Genomic DNA, 22,223 nt, shown 5'->3' with positions numbered 1-22,223 from the left:
GGCAGCTCTGTACAGGAGACTCCTGAGCCACCAGTCACATGAGAATGAAGGCAAGAAAAGAAAGGACCAGATGGCATCAAAAGACATGCCTTTCTAGGTCATTGGTGGTTAAGCTTGCAATCTGGTTACCAGCAGTGCGACTATAGGGGAAAGGGTGGAGAGCAGCACAGCACTATTGTAAGGGAAGAAGAATTTTGCCATACAGTTCGTTTCATAATTTGCTGGAGAGAAAATACTTACACATGGAAGAGAATGGATTTTCTGATTGAACTTTCCAGTTTACAGTCACAGAGAGTCCATTGCATTTACTTAAAAGTGGTATATAAGCACATGTGAAAAACTATATGCAGTATTTGAATGCCAACTTTGAAAAATGTGGCTCCGCCTTGGTCAGCTGCTATCGTTCAACTTCCATTAACCCTTTGTTATTCTATTCTCCAAATGCCCGATTCACTTACAAGTACAAAAACTGGAGAAAATGATATTTGGCTCCCACACATACACTTGTCCCCACAGAAGAGCAGAGGACATCATTCACCACTCATCCTTCATAATATTATCTGTTTTGAAGGACCCTATTTACAAAACATGGAAAATGGCATCACTGGCCTTTGTGAGACATGTTATCTCAGGATATGTTTTCTTAATATAAATTGCATCTTGGAGCACATTTAAAATTACTTGACTGAAGAAATGTTTAGTAGTGGAACCCTACTACACTGTTGGTGTGCATGTAAATTGGTGCAGGCATTATGGATAACAGTATAGATGTTCCTTAATAAACTAAAAACAGAGTACCATATGATCCTGCAATCCTACTCTTTGGCATATATCCAGAGAAAACTCTAATTCAAAAAGATACAGGTGGGGGCTTCCCTGGTGGCGCAGTGGTTGAGAGTCCGCCTGCCAATGCGGGGGACACGGGTTCGTGCCCCGGTCTGGGAGGATCCCACATGCCACGGAGCGGCTGGGCCCGTGAGCCATGGCCGCTGAGCCTGCGCGTCCGGAGCCTGTGCTCCGCAACGCGAGAGGCCACAACAGTGAGAGGCCCACGTACCGCAAAAAAAAAAAAAAAAAAAAAAAAAGATACAGGCGGGATGTACCTGGTGGTCCAGTGGGTAAGACTTCACACTTCCAATGCCGGGGGCACAGGTTCAATCCCTGGTTGAGGAACTAAGATCCCACATGCAGTGTGGCCAAAAGATAAATAAATAAACTCCATGCTTGTGGTGATGGTTACACAACTCTCTAAATATACCCAAAAATCATTGAATTGTACAAGTAAAGCAAGTGAATTATATGGTATGTAAATTATAACTCAATAAAAATTCAAAAAAATACACGCACCCCAATGTTCATTGCAGCACTATTTACAATAGCCAAGACCTGGAAGCAACCTAAATGTCCGTCAACATAGAGAATCCTAAAGATGCTACCAGAAAACTACTAGAGCTAATCAATGAATTTGGTAAAGTAGCAGGACACAAAATTAATGCACAGAAATCTCTGGCATTCCTATACACTAAGGATGAAAAATCTGAAAGTGAAATCAAGAAAACACTCCCATTTACCATTGCAACAAAAAGAATAAAATATCTAGGAATAAACCTACCTAAGGAGACAAAAGACCTGTATGCAGAAAATTATAAGACACTGATGAAAGAAATTAAAGATGATACAAATAGATGGAGAGATATACCATGTTGTTGGATTGGAAGAATCAACATTGGGAAATGACTCTACTACCCAAAGCAATCTACAGATTTAATGCAATCCCTATCAAACTACCACTGGCATTTTTCACAGAACTAGAACAAAAAATTTCACAATTTGTATGGAAACACAAAAGACCCCGAATAGCCAAAGCAATATTGAGAACGAAAAATGGAGCTGGAGGAATCAGGCTCCCTGGCTTCAGACTATACTACAAAGCTACAGTAATCAAGACGGTATGGCACTGGCACAAAAACAGAAATATAGATCAATGGAACAAGATAGAAAGCCCAGAGATAAACCCACGCACATATGGTCACCTTATCTTTGATAAAGGAGGCAAAAATATACAGTGGAGAAAAGACAGCCTCTTCAATAAGTGGTGCTGGGAAAACTGGACAGGTACATGTAAAAGTATAAAATTAGAACACTCCCTAACACCACACACAAAAATAAACTCAAAATGGATTAAAGACCTAAATATAAGGCCAGACACTATCAAACTCTTAGAGGAAAACATAGGCAGAACGCTCTATGACATAAATCACAGCAAGATCCTTTTTGACCCACCTCCTAGAGAAATGGAAATAAAAAAAAAAAATAAATGGGACCTAATGTGATTTAAAAGCTTTTGCACAGCAAAGGAAACCTTATAAACAAGACCAAAAGACAACCCTCAGAATGGGAGAAAATATTTGCAAATGAAGCAACTGACAAAGGATTAATCTCCAAAATTTACAAGCAGCTCATGCAGCTCAATAACAAAAAAACAGACAACCCAATCCAAAAATGGGCAGAAGACCTAAATAGACATTTCTCCAAAGAAGATATACAGATTGCCAACAAACACATGAAAGAATGCTCAACATCATTAATCATTAGAGAAATGCAAATCAAAACTACAATGAGATATCATCTCACACCAGTCAGAATGGCCATCATCAAAAAATCTAGGAACAATAAATGCTGGAAAGGGTGTGGAGAAAAGGGAACACTCTTGCACTGTTGGTGGGAATGTAAATTGGTACAGCCACTATGGACAACAGTATGGAAGTTCCTTAAAAAACTAAAAATAGAACTACCATACGACCCAGCAATCCCACTACTGGGCATATACCCTGAGAAAACCATAATTCAAAAAGAGTCATGTACCAAAATGTTCATTGCAGCTCTATTTACAATAGCCAGGACATGGAAGCAACCTAAGTGTCCATCAACAGATGAATGGATAAAGAAGATGTGGCACATAGATACAATGGAATATTGCTCAGCCATAAAAAGAAACGAAATTGAGTTATTTGTGGCGAGGTGGATAGACCTAGAGTCTGTCATACAGAGTGAAGTAAGTCAGAAGGAGAAAAACAAATATCGTATGCTAATACATATATATGGAATCTAAAGGAAAAAAAATGTCATGAAGAACCTGGGGGTAAGACGGGAATAAAGACACAGACCTACTAGAGCATGGACTTGAGGATATGGGGAGGGGGAAGGGTAAGCTGTGACAAAGTGTGGCATGGACATATATACACTACCAAATGTAAAATAGGTAGCTAGTGGGAAGCAGCCACATAGCACAGGGAGATCAGCTAGGTGGTTTGTGACCACCTAGAGGGGTGGGATAGAGAGGGTGGGAGGGAGGGAGACTCAAGAGGGAAGAGATATGGGAACACGTGTATATGTATAACTGATTCACTTTGTTATAAAGCAGAAACTAACACACCATTGTAAAGCAATTATACTCCAATAAAGATGTTTACAAAAAAAACCAGATGAATGTATAAAGAAGATATGGTGTATATATATATACAATGGAATATTACTCAGCCATAAAAAAGAATGAAATAATGCCATTTGCAGCAACGTGGATGGACCTAGAGATTATCATATTAAGTAAAGTTAAGTCAGACAGAGAAAGACAACTATCATATGATATCACTTATATGTGGGATCTAAAAAAAATGATACAAGTGAACTTATTTAGAAAACAGAAGTAGACTCACAGACATAGAAAACAAATTTATGCTTACCAAAGGGAATAGCAGGATAGGGGTGGGGGAGATAAATTAGGAGTTTGGGATTAACATATACACGCTACTATATATAAAATAAACAACAAGGACCGATGGTATAGCACAGGGAATTATAGTCAGTATCTTGTAATAGCCTATAATGGAAAAAAATCTGAAAAAAAAATGTATGTATAACCAAATCACTTTGTTGTACACCTGAAACTAACACATTGTAAATTAACTATACTTCAATTTTTAAAAATGGTTAAAAAAATTGACTTGACTGAAGAAATGTTCAGTAGTGGCCAATAAAAAGAAATATTTTAGAGGAGCAGTCTGCCTTCCCTGTTCATTTAGGCATTACTTACACCTTGACTCCTTTGGCCTGGGTAGCTCCTGATTTGACAGTGCTATTGTAGATCACCAGACTGCTGAACTTGGCTGATATTTCCTTACAGAATTCCAATTCAGTTGTTTTCTCTTGAACGAAAATAACTATTTTTAATTTTTGGTTTAAACTTGGTTCCAATATTTGAACTTTGAATCCTTTACTCTTTTAATTACCTTGAAAATCCTTGCTTTTTTCATAAACAAATTAAGCATCCCTCAAGTTCAAAGTCAAGTTTCAACCTCTTTTATAAGGCTGCCTTCTCCAATTACAATCTCTCCTTTTATTCAGATTCTGTTGCCCTTGATACCTGTATGACTCATTTCATTGTGAACCAAATGAAACAAAATATTTCGTTCTGTAGTCTAGATTATAAACTCTTAAAATATACGTTTTTTTACTTCTCCCACTCAAACAAGTGTCTGGAACATCATTGCTGAGTACACAAAGTCATGAAATATACAACTGAATGATTTTTTAAAAAGAGAAAACAGACATTTTAATATTGTTAGTTGATTTCTTCTCTTTTTTTTTTGGCTGCTTTTTTTGGGGAGGTGGTGGTCTTCATTGCTGTGCACGGGCTCTCTCTAGTTGAGGCAGGCAGGGACTACTCTTCGTTGCAGTGCATGGACTTCTCATTGCAGTGGCTTCTCGTTGCAGTGGCTTCTCTTGTTGCGGAGCACGGGCTCTAGGCGTGTGGGCTTCAGCAGTTGCAGCACACAGGCCTCAGCAGTTGCAGCACGCAGGCTTAGCAGTTGCGGCACACGGGCTTCAGTAGTTGTGGCAGGTGGGCTCAGCAGTCATGGCTTGCAGGCTCTAGAGCACAGGCTCAGCAGTTGTGGCACTCGGGCCTAGTTGCTCCATGGCACGTGGGATCTTCCTGGACCAGGGATCAAACCCGTGTCCCCTGCATTGGCAGGCCGACTCTTAACCACTGTGCCACCAGGGAAGTCCCTTGTTAATTGATTTATGCCTAGATTGTATGTTTCTTTTTTTCACATTAAAGCGTAGTTTTATTTTTTCATCTTTTTTTTATTGAAGTATAGTTGATTTACAATGTTGTGCCAGTCTCTGCTGTACAGCAAAGTGACTCAGTTATCCATATATATATATGTATGTGTGTATATACACACATACACACACACACACACACACACACACACACTCCTTTTTTTATATTCTTTTCCATTATGGTTTATCCCAGGAAATTGGATATAGTTCCCTGTGTTATACTGTAGGACCTTGTTGTTTATCCATTCTAAATGTAATAGTTTGCATCTACCAACCCCAAACTGTCAGTCCATCCCTCTCCCTTCCCACCTCCCCTTTGGCAATCACAAGTTTGACCTCTGTGTCTGTGAGTCTGTTTCTGTTTTGTAGATATGTTCATTTGTGCCATATTTTAGATTCCACACATAAGTGATATCATATGATATTTGTCTTTCTCTGACTTACTTCACTTAGTATGATAATCTCTAGTTGCGTCCATGTTGCTGCAAATTCTGCTTAGATGTTAATATGACTTTAACTTAGATCTCACAAAACAGAAAATTGACCCACCCATTTTTTTTCTTGATATGAAACTATAGTAAGGAGTCATTTTGAAGTTTCTTAAGCTAAAAGTAAAAGTTCCTATATATGCACTGAATTTCTGGGGTTAAATAATTTAAACAAAATTGACAAGTTATTCCTGTGGCAAAATACTTGTTAACTTTACTAGTTAGTTGCTTTGTTAACTTTTTTAGATGATTGAATTCAGAGCTCCCTTGGGAGCCTCTAATTATTGCAAGAGAACCACCAGTCTCTCTCCACCCTCCAGTCATCTCACATGAGTTCAGTTGTTAGGCATATGGTATAATAATCCTAATGAAGAGTTTAAAGGCACTTTTTTTTTGAATTTTATTTATTTTTTTATACAGCAGGTTCTTATTAGTTATCCATTTTATACCTATTAGTGTATATATGTCAGTCCCAATCTCTCAATTCATCACACCACCATCACCCCCGCCACTTTCCGCCCTTGGTGTCCATACATTTGTTCTTTACATCTGTGTCTCAATTTCTGCCCTGAAAACCGGTTCATCTGTGCCATTTTTCTAGGTTCCACATATATGCGTTAATATACGATATTTGTTTTTCTCTTTCTGACTTACTTCACTCTGTATGACAGTCCCTAGATTCATCCATGTCTCTACCAATGACCTGATTTCGTTCCTTTTTATGGCTGAGTAATATTCCATTGTATATATGTACCACATCTTCTTTATCCATTTGTCTGTCAATGGGCATTTAGGTTGCTTCCATGACCTGGCTATTGTAAATAGTGCTGCAGTGAACATTGGGGTGCATGTCTTTTTGAATTATGGTTTTCTCTGGGTATATGCCCAGTAGTGGGACTGCTGGGTCATATGGTAACTCTATTTTTAGTTTTTTAAGGAACCTCCATACTATTCTCCATAGTGGCTGTATCAATTTACATTCCCACCAACAGTGCAAGAGGGTTCCCTTTTCTCCACACCCTGTCCAGCATTTGTTGTTTGTAGATTTTCTGATAATGCCCATTGTAACTGTTGTGAGGTGATACCTCATTGTAGTTTTGATTTGCATTTCTCTAATAATTAGTGATGTTGAGCAGGTTTTCATGTGCTTCTTGGCCATCTGTATGTCTTCTTTGGAGAAATGTCTATTTAGGTCTTCTGCCCATTTTTGGATTGCGTTGTTTGTTTTTTTAATATTGAGCTGCATGAGCTGTTTATATATTTTGGAGATTAATCCTTTGTCTGTTGATTCATTTGCAAATATTTTCTCCCATTCTGAGGGTTGCCTTTTTGTCTTGCTTGTAGTTTCCTTTGCTTTGCAAAAGCTTTTAAGTTTCATTAGATCCCGTTTATTTTTGTTTTTATTTCCATTACTCTAGGAGGTGGATCAAAAAAGATCTGGCTGTGATTTATGTCAAAGAGTGTTCTTCCTGTGTTTTCCTCTAAGAGTTTTATAGTGTCCGGTCTTACATTTAGGTCTCTAATCCATTTTGAGTTTATTTTTGTATATGGTGTTAGGGAGTGTTCTAATTTCATTCTTTAATGTAGCTGTCCAGTTTTCCCAGCACCACTTATTGAAGAGACTGTTTTTTATCCATTGTATATCCTTGCCTCCTTTGTCATACATTAGTTGACCATAGGTGCGTGGGTTTATCTCTGGGCTTTCTAGCCTGTTCCATTGATCTATATCTCTGTTTTTGTGCCAGTACCATGTTGTCTTGATTACTGTAGTTTTGTAGTATAGTCTGAAGTCAGGAAGTCTGATTCCTCCAGCTCCGTTTTCTTCCCTCAAGACTGCTTTGGCTGTTCGGGGTCTTTTGTGTCTCCATATAAATTTTAAAATTTTTTGTTCTAGTTCTGTAAAAAATGCCATTGGTAATTTGATAGGAATTGCATTGAATCTGTGGATTGCTTTGGGTAGTATAGTCATTTTCACAATATTGATTCTTCCAATCCAAGAACATGATATATCTGTCCATCTATTTGTATCATCTTTAATTTCTTTCATCAGTGTCTTAGCATTTTCTGCATACAGGTCTTTTGTCTCCATAGGTAGGTTTATTCCTAGGTATTTTATTCTTTTTGTTGCAGTGGTAAATGGGAGTGTTTCTTTAATTTCTCTTTCAGATTTTTCATCATTAGTGTAAAAGAATGCCAGAGATTTCTGTGCATTAATTTTGTATCCTGCAACTTTACAAAAGTCATTGATTAGCTCTAGTAGTTTTCTGGTAGCATCTTTAGAATTCTCTATATAGTATCATGTCATCTGCGAACAATGACAGTTTTACTTCTTCTTTTCCGATTTGGATTCCTTCTATTTCTTTTTCTTCTCTGATTGCCGTGGCTAGGACTTCCAAAACTATGTTGAATAATAGTGGTGAGAGTGGACATCCTTGTCTTGTTCCTGATCTTAGAGGAAATGCTTTCAGTTTTTCTCCATTGAGAATGATGTTTGCTGTGGGTTTGTCATATATGGCCTTTATTATGTTGAGGTAGGTTCCCTCTGTGCCCCCTTTCTGGAGAGTTTTTGTCATAAATGGTGTTGAATTTTGACAAAAGCTTTTTCTGAATCTATTGAGGTGATCATAGGGTTTTTCTTCTTCAATTTGTTAATATGGTGTATCACATTGATTGATTTGCATATATTGAAGAATTCTTGCATCCCTGGGATAAATCCCACTTGATCATGGTGTATGATCCTTTTAATATGTTGTTGGATTCTGCTTGCCAGTATTTTATTGAGGATTTTTGCATCTATATTCATCAGTTATATTGGTCTATAATTTTCTGTGTTTGTCGTATCTTTGTCTGGTTTTGGTATCAGGGTGATGGTGGCCTTATAGAATGAGTTTGGGAGTGTTCCTTCCTCTGTAATTTTCTGGAAGAGTTTGAGAAGGATGGGTGTTAGCGCTTCTCTAAATGTTTGATAGAATTCACCTGTGAAGCCATCTGTTCCTGGACTTTTGTTTGTCGGAAGATTTTTAATCACAGTTTCAATTTCATTACTTGTGATTGGTCTGTTCATATCTTCTATTTCTTCCCAGTTCAGTCTTGGAAGCTTATACCTTTCTAAGAATTTGTTCACGTCTTCCAGGTTTTTTTTTGTTTGTTTGTTTGTTTTTGCATTACACGGGCCTCTCACTGTCGTGGCCTCTCCTGTTGCAGAGCACAGGCTCCGGACGCGCAGGCTCAATGGCCATGGCTCACGGGCCCAGCCGCTCCGCGGCATGTGGGATCTTCCTGGACCAGGGCACGAACCCATGTGCCCTGCATCGGCAGGCAGACTCTCAACCACTGCGCCACCAGGGAAGCCCCCTCTTCCAGGTTTTATTGGCATAGAGTTGCTTGTAGTAGTCTCTTAGGATGCTTTGTATTTCTGTGGTGTCAGTGACGACTTCTCCTTTTTCATTTCTAATTTTATTGATTTGAGTCCTCTCCCTCTTTTTCTTGATGAGCCTGGCTAATGGTTTATCAATTTTGTTTATCTTCTCAAAGAACCAGCTTTTAGTTGTATTGATCTTTGCTGTTATTTCCTCTGTTTCTATTTCATTTATTTCTGCTCTTTATGATTTCTTTCCTTGTACTAACTTTGGGTTTTGTTTGTTCTTCTTTCTCTAGTTCCTTTAGGTGTAACGTTAGATTGTTTATTTGAGATCTTTCTTGTTTCTTGAGGTAGGCTTGTATTGCTATAAACTTCCCTCTTAGAACAGCTTTTTCTGCATCCCATCAGTTCTGGGTCATCATGTTTTCATTGTCATTTGTCTCTAGGTATTTTTTGATTTCCTCTTTGATTTCTTCAGTGATCTCTCGGTTATTTAGTAATGTATTGTTTAGCCTCCAGGTGTTTGTGTTTTTTACATTTTTTTCCCTGTAATTGATTTCTGATCTCATAGCGTTGTGGTCAGAAAAGATGCTTGATATGATTTCAATTTTCTTAAATTTACTGAGCCTTGATTTGTGATTCAAGATGTGATCTATCCTGGAGAATGTTGTGTGTGCACTTGAGAAGAAAGTGTAATCTGCTCTTTTTGGATGGAATGTCCTATAAATATCAATTAAATCTATCTGGTCTATTGTGTCATTTAAAGCTTGTGTTTCCTTAGTAATTTTCCGTTTGGATGATCCGTCCATTGGTGTAAGTGAGGTGTTAAAGTCCCCCACTATTATTGTGTTACTGTCGATTTCCTCTTTTATAGCTGTTAGCAATTGCCTTATGTATTGAGGTGCTCCTATGTTGGGAGCATATATATTTATAATTGTTATACCTTCTTCTTGAATTGATCCCTTGAGTGTCCTACCTTGTCTCTTGTAACATTCTTTATTTTAAAGTCTATTTTATCTAATATGAGTAGTGCTACTCTGGCTTTATTTTGATTTCCATTTGCATGGAATATCTTTTTCCATCCCCTCACTTTCAGTCTGTATGTGTCCCTAGGTCTGAAGTGGGTCTCTTGTAGACAGCATATATACGGGTCTTATTTTTGTATCCATTCAGCGAGCCTGTGTCTTTTGGTTGGAGCATGTAATCCATTCACATTTAAGGTAATTATCGATATGTATGTTCCTGTTACCATTTTATTAATTGTTTTGGGTTTGTTTTTGTAGGTCCTTTTCTTCTCTTGTGTGTCCCACTTAGAGAAGTTCCTTTAGCATTTGTTGTAAAGCTGATTTGGTGTTGCTGAATTCTCTTAGCTTTTGCTTGTCTGTAAAGCTTTTGATTTCTCCAACAAATGTGAATCAGATCCTTGCAGGGTAGAGTAATCTTGGTTGTAGGTTCTTCCCTTTCATCACTTTAAATATGTCATGCTACTCCCTTCTGGCTCGTAGAGTTTCTGCTGAGAAATCAGCTGTTAACCTTATGGGAGTTCCCTTGTATGTTATTTGTCGTTTTTCCCTTGCTGCTTTCAATAATTTTTCTTTGTCTTTAATTTTTGCCAGTTTGATTATGTGTGTCTCAGCGTGTTTCTCCTTGGGTTTATCCTGTATGGGACTCGCTGCACTTCCTGGACTTGGGTGGCTATTTCCTTTCCCATGTTAGGGAAGTTTTCGACTATAATCTCTTCAAATATTTTCTCTGGTCCCTTCTCTCTCTCTTCTCCTTCTGGGACCCCGATAATGCGAATGTTGTTATGTTTCATGTTGTCCCAGAGGTCTCTTAGGCTGTCTTCATGTCTTTTCATTCTTTTTTCTTTATTCTGTTCCGCAGCAGTGAATTCCACCATTCTGTCTTCCAGGTCATTTATCCATTCTTCTGCCTCAGTTATTCTGCTATTGATTCCTTTTAGTGTATTTTTCATTTCAGTTATTGTACTGTTCATCTCTGTTTGTTTGTTCTTTAATTCTTCTAGGACTTTGTTAAACATTTCTTGCATCTACTTGATCTTTGCCTCCATTCTTTTTCTGAGGTCCTGGATCATCTTCACTATCATTATTCTGAATTCTTTTTCCGCAAGATTGCCTAGCTCCACTTCATTTAGTTGTTTTTCAGGGGTTTTATCTTGTTCCTTCATCTGGTACCTAATCCTCTGCCTTTTCATCTTGTCTGTCTTTCTGTGAATGTGGTTTTTGTTCCACAGGCTGCAGGATTGTAGTTCTTCTTGCTTCTGCTGTCTGCCCTCTGGTGGATGAGGCTATCTAAGAGGCTTGCGCAAGTTTCCTGATGGGAGGGACTGGTGGTGGGTAGAGCTGGCTGTTGATCTGGTGGGCAGCGCTCAGTAAAACTTTAATCTACTTTTCTGCTGGTGGGTGGTGCTGGGTTCCCTTCCTGTTGGTTCTTTGGCCTGAGGTGACCCAACACTGGAGCCTCCCTGGGCTCTTAGGTGGGGCTAATGGTGGACTCTGGGAGGGCTCATGCCAAGGAGTACTTCCCAGAACTTCTGCCAGTGTCCTTGTCCTCATGGTGAGACACAGCCACCCCCTGCCTCTACAGGAGACCCTCCAACACTAGCAGGTAGGTCTGGTTCAGTCTCCTATGGGGTCCCTGCTCCTACCCCTGGGTCCCAATGTGCATACTACTTTGTGTGTGCCCTCCAAGAGTGGAGTCTCTGTTTCCCCCAGTCCTGTCAAAGTCCTGCAATCAAATCCCGCTAGCCTTCAAAGTCTGATTCTCTAGGAATTCCTCCTCCCATTGCTGGACCCCCAGGCTGGGAAGCCTGACGTGGGGCTCAGAACCTTCACTCCAGTGGGTGGACTTCTGTGGTATAAGTGTTCTCCAGTTTGGAGTCACCCACCCGGCAGTTATGGGATTTGATTTTATTGTGATTGTGCCCCTCCTATCATCTCATTGTGGCTTCTCCTTTGTATTTGGATGTGGGGTATCTTTTTTGGTGAGTTCCAGTGTCTTCCTGTCGATGATTGTTCAGCAGTTAGTTGTGATTCCGGTGCTCTCCCAAGAGGGAGTGACAGCACGTCCTTCTGCTCTGCCATCTTGAACCAATCTCAAAGGCACTTTTTAATGTGGACTTTATTTTGTTTAGTTTTAGTCTGTTCAGCAAGAGCACTCTGTGATCATGTGAGAGTCCTCACCTAAGAGATTTTCCAATTAAAAAGGAAAATTCTACTAAAGGTTCTATGATTTTGGGAAGCATAGCAGGGGAGGAGAGTGACTTTAAAATTGTTAAATCTCATTAAGGGGAATCCATTGATAATCCTTTAATTTAGGGCAAGTTTAAAAAAATTTTTTCCTTATCCACATTAGGTATGTCACGTTTCAGCCTGGAGCCAATTACTAGATTTTAGTTGTTGAACTCAATAAAGAGATTTGGAATGGAAATGCTAGCAGACCTTTAACTAGCTGGGCTAGTGGATACTGGAAGAATCTTGACAATTCATCTGCCAGATCTCTGACCTCACTACCCTTAATCATCCTTACTTGTCAATGACATAATTGGCTGCCTTATCATATCCCTCTTTGAAATTGCTAGCATTTGAGAATGTCTCTTGACATTATTTCTTATGTATTAAGGCAAAGAAAGCATAGGTCGGTGGTTGAGCTAGTAGACCGTTTTGGCCCTCTTTGAGGAAAAAATGGAGGATGTGTTCTGTTTGTGGGACAGTTGAAACAGTTGCTAAATGTTCAATATGGCTCTTTACAGAATAGAGCCTAATCTATGAGCACATCTGTGGATTTTCTTTTCAGATATATTATTAAGTGATTAATTACGTTATACTTTATGAAGCACAGGACCAGATATATGAACTAGTATTGTTTCAGGGTGAAATTATGTACCCAGAACTCTCATCATGGTAATCATAGTTCCTGTAGGGTATAGGGAATATAAATTCATGAGGCTCTCTACTAGCATTTACAGAGAAAATTTCCCTAACTTGCCCATAGGATGGGTGTATTAAAGAATACAGTGACTTTTAGTGAAGAATTCTGTCATGGCTTTTTTCCATGTGTAGAAAATTGGAGGTGGTGGGTAAGGGGTAGTAAGAGGGAAGAGGGAGACAGAAATAAAAATGAAAAGCTAATGATAGCTGGTACACTTAGATATTAGGAAGCAGGGGACTATTTTATGGGTTGTTGTTTCAGTGGCTAGAATTGATCTCAGGGCCATATATTTTGCCTAACCCTATCCTCACTGGCCACAGAATTTTGCTGTTTCTATTGTGTTGGATCATATGAAGTTGCCATTTTTATAAGTGAGAAATGGTTGAATATCAGAAATTTTGTATGGTTCAGCCTAATACATAATAACATAAACACTGTAGGATGGCTACAGTTGTGGAGAGGGGTGTGTGTGTGTGAATGAAAGGTGGAAGGGAAGAAATGGAAATTTGTGAGCATTTTGGGGTGCTCTGAAGCTGAAAACCTCTATTCTAGCCTGTGGTTTTACACATTCAAAATCAAATACAGTTGCCCAAATATGTTTTCCTACTTCCACATTAATACAGTTGAGACAGTTTATGGGGCAGGTTAAAATTAAATCACCTCTGACAGAGATAACCATTGGGGATAATAATCTGAAGTGACCGATGTTTTCAGAGTACAACAGAAATGTCAGAAACTGAAAATCTGTAGGCACACCTTCACTTGCATGCAGATACTTTGTTGAAACTGAAGAATTAGGGGCGTAACATGGTTATAGACTGAATAATGTGCAAATTCTTATTTGTCTTAAAATAGGCTTTAGGATGTTTTTAGTGGAATATTCAGACTGTACTGATTGGACTTTTTTGTCTTTCTTAGACGAGCTCATCTTCGCCTGTGTTTAGAACGCTTAAAAGTTCTGATTCCACTAGGACCAGATTGCACCAGGCACACAACACTTGGTTTGCTCAACAAAGCCAAAGCACACATCAAGGTAGGAATTTTTTGTCATATTTTCACATGATTCTCAGTCCTGCTCTCTTTTTAGCAATGATTCCTATTCATATATATCAGCTAGCACAGTGACCTCCTTTAATAACTGACCTCAAGAGAAATTTTCTGAAAACTTATCAGCTAATCTGATGGGAGCAACATAACCTGATTACATTAAATTGTTTTGACAGCGTGGTCATTTGAAGAGCTGAGAATACTAGGAAAATAACAATTACTCTGCTGATACCCTGAAGGAAGGCAGTTGTGCCCTCTGGTGGAGATGACTTCATTTGGCTGTGTCTCTCAGTAATTTTCCATCAAACTATATGGCAGAGCAAGTTTCTCTTTTGTGGTGGTAACTTGACAGACTTTGAGAATTCTATACTGTTCTAGTAATGTAGCACTCATTACACACACACACACACACACACACACAAAGTGAAGAAATAACTATTTTTCATGTTTAAAAAATATATACTTATGTATGTTTTTATGTATACACACACGTATAGTCATTCATGTTTTCTCTGTCAAAGAAAAAATCTTTTGAGATGTTAGGTAGGAGTCAGTTTTATTGTTTGTACTGTACCTCACACAAACTTAAATATCACTTTATCATTTTAGAAACTTGAAGAAGCTGAAAGGAAGAGCCAGCACCAGCTAGAGAATTTGGAACGAGAACAGAGATTTTTAAAGCGGCGACTGGAACAGCTGCAGGGTCCTCAAGAGATGGAACGAATACGAATGGACAGCATTGGATCAACTATTTCTTCAGATCGTTCTGATTCAGAGCGAGGTAGGCAGTGAGCTTCTTTGCTAATGAAACACTAGCATCCCTGTATCTGAATTTAGAGAGGGGAGGTTGGGTGGCATTGTATTTGCTTCCTTTTTTGCCAACATTGAATGTAGCATTCTAGATTTTATGTAGTCACAACATTGTCTAGCAATGCCTGTATGAATTATAGAATTTTTTTCTTGATTATATGTATATTGAAAATTTTCCACTTTGAAACAATTTTAGACTTAAAAGTTGTAAGTTTTCTGTAGAAAATTGTTGAGTTCTCATATACCCTTCACCCAGGTTCCCCTAATGTTAGTATCTTATGTAACCATAATAGTTATTGAAACCAGGAAATTAACATTCATGCAATACTATTAATTAATCTATAAACCTTATTCAAATTTCACCACTTTCCCCAATAATGTCCTTTGTCTGATCCAGGATCCAGTGCAGTATCCTACATTGCATGAGATATTTCTTCAGTCTTTCTTTCATGACCATGACACATTTGAAGAATATTGGTCAGTTATTTTATGCAGTGTTCCTCAATTTGGGTTTGTCTGATGTTTTTCATTAGATTGAGGTATTATACATTTGGGGGAAGAAATATCACAGAAGTGATGTTGTGCCCTTCTCAATTCATAGTATCAGGAAGATACATTATGTTGATATGTTTTATTACTGGTGATGTTAATTTTTTTTTTTTTTTTTGGCGGTACGCGGGCCTCTCACTGTTGTGGCCTCTCCCGTTGCGGAGCGCAGGCTCGGGACGCGCAGGCTCAGCAGCCATGGCTCACGGGCCTAGCCGCTCCGCGGCATGTGGGATCTCCCCATACCAGGGCACGAACCCGTGTCCCCTGCATCGGCAGGCAGACTCTCAACCACTGTGCCACCAGGCAAGCCCTGGTATGTTTGAATTAGAACCCAAACAAAGTCTACATTACATTTGTTTGTACTTTTTAAGGTATGGTTGGCCCTTGAACAACACAAGTTTGAACTGCACAGGTGCACTTAGGTGTCGATATATTTCAATAAATATGTGCTACAGCACCTACATGATCCATGATTGGTTGAATCTGCAGATAGGGAGGGCTGACTGTAAGGCTAGACTCAGATTTTTGACTGTGTGGAGAGTTGGCATCCCTAACCCCCTGAGTTGTTCAAGGGTCAACTGTACTTCTAATCTATAATAGTTTTCCCTTTCCCACTTTTTTTTTCAGTGCCAATTATTTCTTGTAGAACCTGGGAAACTGGGCCATTTTTCTTATAGAGTTTCCCACATTCTAGATTTGGCTGAATGAATCCTCGTGGTGGCATTTAACATGTTCTGTCCTTCATATTTCTTGTAAACTGGTTGGTAGATCTAGAGGCCTGATTTAATTCATGTTCTTTTTTGAGGCAAGAATACTTCATGGCGCTGTGTACTTCCTGTTGCATCAGTGTTATTTTTGATTGTCCCATGATAGTGATAACATTGGTCAGTGGGTTCAGGTGATGTCATGTTTTATGCAGATTTATCAACCTTTCACTTAATAGTTTTAACGGTCATTGATGATTGTTGCTCAATCAATATTTCATTAGTTGTTACAAAATAGTGATTTTCTAATTCTATCATTCTTCTTGTGTTTATTAACTTTTTCTTCTTTAAAGAAGAATATTTCCTCATCAACTTTTTTGGTTACCCTCAAATAACCAAAAAGTGGGTACCTCCTTGTACCCACCCCACCTCCAAATTGCAGAGAGAGGGTATGTTTTCATCATTATAAATGTTCTCATTTTTTTAGTATTCCCAAAGTGCAAGTACCTTACCAAGTACCATTCTTGTTCTTCTCTGGCAGCTCTCTTTCCCAGAGTTATAGGAACTTTTTTAGTAACATCTCTAGTCCATTTGGCTAGAACAGTCTCTCATTTTATTTTGTTTTGAGTTCAGCATGCTCTGTTGGATAGGGTGTCTTGATTTTGTTTCCCAAATGTAGGTTGGATGAGTGTTCTGTGATACTGGGAAACACTAAATAGCCTGTGAAGCATTATGGATATGAAACAAATAGTTATGAATTCATAGGATTATTTGTACAGCCTGTTTGGACAACTGCCTGCATTGTAAAAACAGATTGCTAGGGCTTCCCTGGTGGCGCAGTGGTTGAGAGTCTGCCTGCCGATGCAGGGGACACAGGTTCGTGCCCTGGTCCGGGAAGATCCCACTTGCTGCGGAGCGGCTGGGCCCGTGAGCCATGGCCGCGGAGCCTGCGCGTCCGGAGCGGCCACAACAGTGAGAGGCCGGCGTACCGCAAAAAAAAAAAAAAAACCAAAAAAAACAGATTGCTAAAACTTTTAGAAGCAACAAGCCCTTTTGAAAATTATGCTCTTTAAAATAACTTACTCTGTCTTCTTGCGCTCAGCTAGAATCTGTGTTTCCTAAAGTGATTGTGTGATCAGTGTGAATAGCTAAAATCAGTGCCAAATGTGAAACATCAGGCTTTGAGTTTGTTTTAAGAGAATTGAAGAATATTGAGTTCATCCTGTCTGTTATGGGAGGAAGTGGTCTTTCAACTGCCTTTAAAAAAAAAATGTGTATTGCTTTTTATATATTATTGGTGATTGTATATGTAGTATTTAACAATTAAAATATCTATACATAGCTGGGTCATATATGTATTTAGATTTTTTTTAATCATGTTTGGTTTTTGAAGTAAAGTTAAATACCACCAGTATTAAATAAAATGCCTTTACTGTAATCTTTACTATAGATCTCACTATAATCCAGAGACTTTTAAGACTCATGCCCTCATTTCAAGCTATATTTGATGCAAGAGAATTTAATTGAAGACAAATCTCTCAGAGTCCACTTTATAATGACTGGCTAATTTTGGTTACTGAATAGTCAGAGATCTTTATGATGAATCCTAGAAGTCTATCTGTAAAATAATACCTAGAACTATCTGTAAAATAATACCACCAAAGGCCCGGATGGATACATTTTCTAGTTCACCTGTATTCAGTTTATGCTTTTTTCCCCCTTTAAGGCAACTCTGCTTAATAAAGATCACTGAGAATTAGTTTCTAGTTTAATGCAAAACAAATGTTGTTAAACCACTTGGGGTTGGGATCTTTTAATATTAAGCACTAATTCCCAAATAGGTCAAGTGCTTTTGGTGGAAGGTCTAGACGGACTGGTGTCAAAGGCTTTAGTAAACTTGCTGCTTAAATTGAGACCACCACTGTATACCAGACATTTCCCTTGTAAAATATATCCCTGTGTCTCTTAATCTTTGGGTCCTTCTGTTCTTCAGAGATCACTGATAATAGTTTGTATAACAGTTTATACTACAAAAAGTAGTTTCTTTTCCTCATGCCCCCCTGTTCTTGAAGGCACACGTATACTAGATTACTAACATTCTTCCTTTTTTCCCTTTGGCAGAGGAGATTGAAGTGGATGTTGAAAGCACAGAGTTCTCCCATGGAGAAGTGGACAATATCAGTACCACCAGCATCAGTGACATTGATGACCACAGCAGCCTGCAGAGTATTGGGAGTGACGAGGGTTACTCCAGTGCCAGTGTCAAACTTTCGTTCACTTCCTAGAACCCAGCATGACATAACAGTGCAGGGCAAAATATTCACTGGGCCAGTTCAATCCAAACAATCTCTTAAATTGGGTTCATGATGCAGTCTCCTCTTTAAAGCTAAACAAAACTATACTTGAATGGAAGGGTCAAGAGACCTCTGTTTAAGCAAATACTTAGCAAAAAGTGGAGCAGAGACTCCCTCAGCAGAACAAATATTCTAATATTCATATCTGAAAATCAGTTTCTAATGGCAGCAGAAAACGTGTGAAATTTTCTCGATTTGATTTAGTTGACTTGAAAGAGGACATTGGAGATTCCATCCTCTTTTTCAAGTTTGCTCATACTACATTGATTGAGTAGACACATTTAAGGATGGGATTATGAACACTTCCTGAGCTTTTTTGGTCCTAAAAACAAAAATCAAACCTATAGTAATGACAAGATAATCAGGCATTAATCTTGGATAGCTAAAGAACTATTAAAACTCAAGCCTGGGACAGCTTCTCATGAAGCCTGTGGATGATCAGTTCTTTTTAAAAAAAAAAAAAAAGCTCATTTCATGCTCTGCAAAAGGAGAGACTCCCATGAAGCCTTTTGAAAGGGATCATCATGCAGCTCAGCTTTCTGTTGGATTCCATGCTAAGCAAGCTAACCTTATCCAGCATTGTTAGCACTAGGGCACCCAACCGCCAGCTCTACAGTCAGCTGCCCTTAGGCCCTTGGGTCTGTGTGCATGACACCCTCTACCACACAGGGCCTGAGTTCGGATAGAGGGGCCAGAAGGAAAAAGCTCCATGTGCCTCTGTGTCTGCGTGGCCAGAAGAGTTGTGCACACAGATTAGCAGGCCAAGGTCTGAGCCATGGCAGCATTTTTATTTCAGATTTTGATAACTGTTTGTATGTGTTGAAAACCAAAATGACATCTTTTTAAAGCTTGTCCATAAAAAACATAGACGTCTTTTATAGTGAAAAACACATGGGAAAAAATCATCTATTTTGATGCAGCATTTGATAATGATAAAACACCTCACACCTCACTCTTTATAGTGCACAAAATGAATGAGGTCTGGGCTAAGTAGAAAAAAGGTCAATGCTGTTTTTGTTTTCTTTTAGAATCATTACCTTTTACCATCTTTTAACCATCTGATATCTATAGTAGACATACTATCATAGTTAACATAGTTAAGTTCGGCACTTGTCTCATTTTAATGTAAAGATTTGCTTCTGTTTTCCTACAGGCAGTCTCTCTCCCTCACAATCCCATTGTGCAGGTGCTATTGTTGCTCTTGTCAATATTTTCAGAAATGTTATTTTAAGTGAAATTCTAGCCTGCACTTTGATGTCACGTGTTCCCTTTTTGTCTTTCAAACTCCCAGGTTCTCCCCTGGCCCTCTCCCTTACCCCAGGAAGCCTTGGAGACCTTACCCTGGCTCTTTGGACTTTGTGTACTTTAAATAATTTAACTACCCTTAATTACTTAAAAAAGAAAAAAAAAAGCTTTATGATTTTCATAACTTATTGCTGATTTTAATGGGTTAATTTCAGTCCTGTAGTTTTATTTTGTTTAGATAGGGCTGGGCAAGGAAAAAGAAAATAAAGACAACCATATTTAGCAGTGCAGTTGTGTGTGTAATGTTAGACCATCCTTTGTAAGTAGCACTTTTAACAGCTCTCACTGCTTCTATATATGAAGTGAACCATCTTGGTCATACACAAGGCCTCATCATATACTTACTTGTTCTTGTGCTCTTCCCGTGCCTCCAAAAATATTTTGTCCTTGACTGTGGTATGTTTGAGTGGAAGAAGTTCTTTGAAGTAGATGTGTGAAAAACTGCATGCCTTTAGAAGCCCATTATTAGAACTTGCTACTTCAGGTGCTGGGGACTTAATGAAAAACATGATAAAAGAAATTCATTTCTGTGGCCCAGGTAAATTATTTCTGGTTTCATTTATAATTACTCCTGGCCAGGTCAAAATGTTGCTCTATATGTTTGCTTATTTTTGACTTTCCCAAAGGAGACAGTTTGAAGACTCTGCTAACTACCATGGAAAATAAATGGAAGCCAGTGACAGAGCTTCCATTTTGTAATTCCCATGGCATTCACTTGCATCACTTGCCAAGGGCTGGAATTTGGGACTTCATTTAGGTGAACTTGAGGTGCTGCAATTTTGTTGTATATGTACAGGATGGTGGGCTGGGAAGCCTTTGTCACGAACCTATAGTACCTATTTCAACTGCCCCCTAAATTACTCCTTCCCTGAATTTGTTTTCCTTGGGGGAGGGGGATGGATTGTATGATGAATAAGTATTAATTTTTTTTAAAGACAAATGGACTTTGAAGATACAAAAAGTTAACTGCAAGAAATAAAAATTGTGAATGAAGAACACACGAGTGCTTTTTGTACCGCCCTTCTCTATGAAGGAAAAAATATGCATGAGCGTATCTTGAGGCAACTATCTCCTTAAATGTCTATGTTTATACCACTTCAGTGGTCTGAATTAATGGCAGTTTAATCATTGCCATTTCCTGTTCAGTAATTTACAACAGGTGCCTTCTTGACTGATAATTCCACATAACCTAACTGCAGATGGTTTAATGTACCCAATAATCTTAATTTCTTCAGGTAGGACACAAAGCCATTTGTCATTCTAATTATCTGTTCTCCAAATACCTTTTTAGGGAATCCCTTTGACTCTACTATTATTCAAATTGAAAACCAATCTGGAAGTTCCCATTTAGTCCTTACTAACCTGAGTTAACGCTGCCCCCTATGTAAAATGTCTGAGTGATAAATTAATAGGTACAGGTAAATCCTATTTCTGTGCATATTATTACCAAAGAAGATTGTGATGAAGTCATTGCGACTCTAGTTTCTGATTAGAATAGGTATGAGAAACTCCAGCAGAAATGCCTTTTCTAGGGCCGTAACAATGACAGTTTTTAGCATTATGAAGGGATTTTAAAAGGCAATGAGGATTGTTCAGGCAAGGCTTCTAACCTAAAGCCACACTGCATCCCCGGTCATTTCTCACAAGGAAATGGTCTACCCTTTCGGGGAAGGGTTTTTTTGAGGGTTTGTTTTCTTCCACTTGAAGAAGCAACTAGCTGCCCTTTTTCTTTTATTATCCTTCCACCTCAAAAATTCCACACTCCCTTCCAAAAAGAGCATAATAGGGGAAGAACAAGCATTTTGATTACATTTAAATAGCAGTTCTAACATTCGCTAAGGACCCTGGGCAACATACTAAATTTCTTCATGGAGACTTGTTTCCTCCTGGAAAGTTGATAGAAATACTACCTCTATTTTGAAAGACTGTTAAGGATTAAAACTGATATATGTAGACTGAGTGAACTGATGAGGATGATAATTTTTGACTTTCTGTTTGAATAAAAAAAGAAAAAAAAAAGACTTACAAAAGCGGACACATGTGGATCCATGCCACCACCACAGCCCAGGAGCATGTAGTGCCAGAAGGAAATTAACAGGTGTTATACTTCTCTACTTCCTCCGATGAATGCAGCCTTCTAATCTCTTCATCCTTAATCTTGAATTTTAGTTATTCTGACTCTGGGTCTTGCAGAATAAAACTATTAATAAAATGATTCATTTTCACAAAATTCTGTGGCAGGTTATACATTGTAAGAAGTAAATTTTGACATCCTATAGAAATTTTTAAATAAAGCCTTTGTAAGATTTATGTATCATTGGTTTTAGTGATTACCTGGTCTTCCTAAAAAAAGGAAAGGGCCTGAGCTTGAGTATGTTATACACTGATAGTAACCATTGCATAATAAATTGAGTGTCCTAGTTAATATTTTAGTGCTGGCCTCACCATGAAGAAAAATCTTATTGGCCTAGGTACCAGATCCAACAGGAAACTAGTTTTCTTTTGGAATACATCTGATTCTTGGAAATAA

At 38.5% G+C, this 22,223-nt stretch overlaps 1 protein-coding gene across 4 annotated transcripts in view; it reads left to right on the top strand.

Moving 5' to 3' along the window:
- The window catches only part of MXI1 (MAX interactor 1, dimerization protein), a 100,206-nt gene extending 78,214 nt beyond the window's left edge, over positions 1–21,992 (top strand). For all 4 annotated transcript variants that reach the window (XM_060034089.1, XM_069541506.1, XM_060034090.1 and 1 more), the window contains exons 4-6: positions 13,843–13,957; positions 14,581–14,752; positions 18,156–21,992. In XM_060034089.1, coding sequence (XP_059890072.1) covers positions 13,843–13,957; positions 14,581–14,752; positions 18,156–18,319 — 451 coding nt within the window. In that variant the 3' untranslated portion in view covers positions 18,320–21,992. The remainder of the gene's footprint in view (positions 1–13,842; positions 13,958–14,580; positions 14,753–18,155) is intronic.
- The last annotated feature ends 231 nt before the right edge of the window (positions 21,993–22,223 follow it).

This window comes from Delphinus delphis, chromosome 16 (assembly GCF_949987515.2).
Source record: "Delphinus delphis chromosome 16, mDelDel1.2, whole genome shotgun sequence".
In the NCBI taxonomy this organism is placed as follows: Eukaryota; Metazoa; Chordata; class Mammalia; order Artiodactyla; family Delphinidae; genus Delphinus; species Delphinus delphis.
The sequence above is the reverse complement of the archived record's forward strand: the minus strand, read 5'-3'. Positions and strand labels throughout refer to the sequence as shown.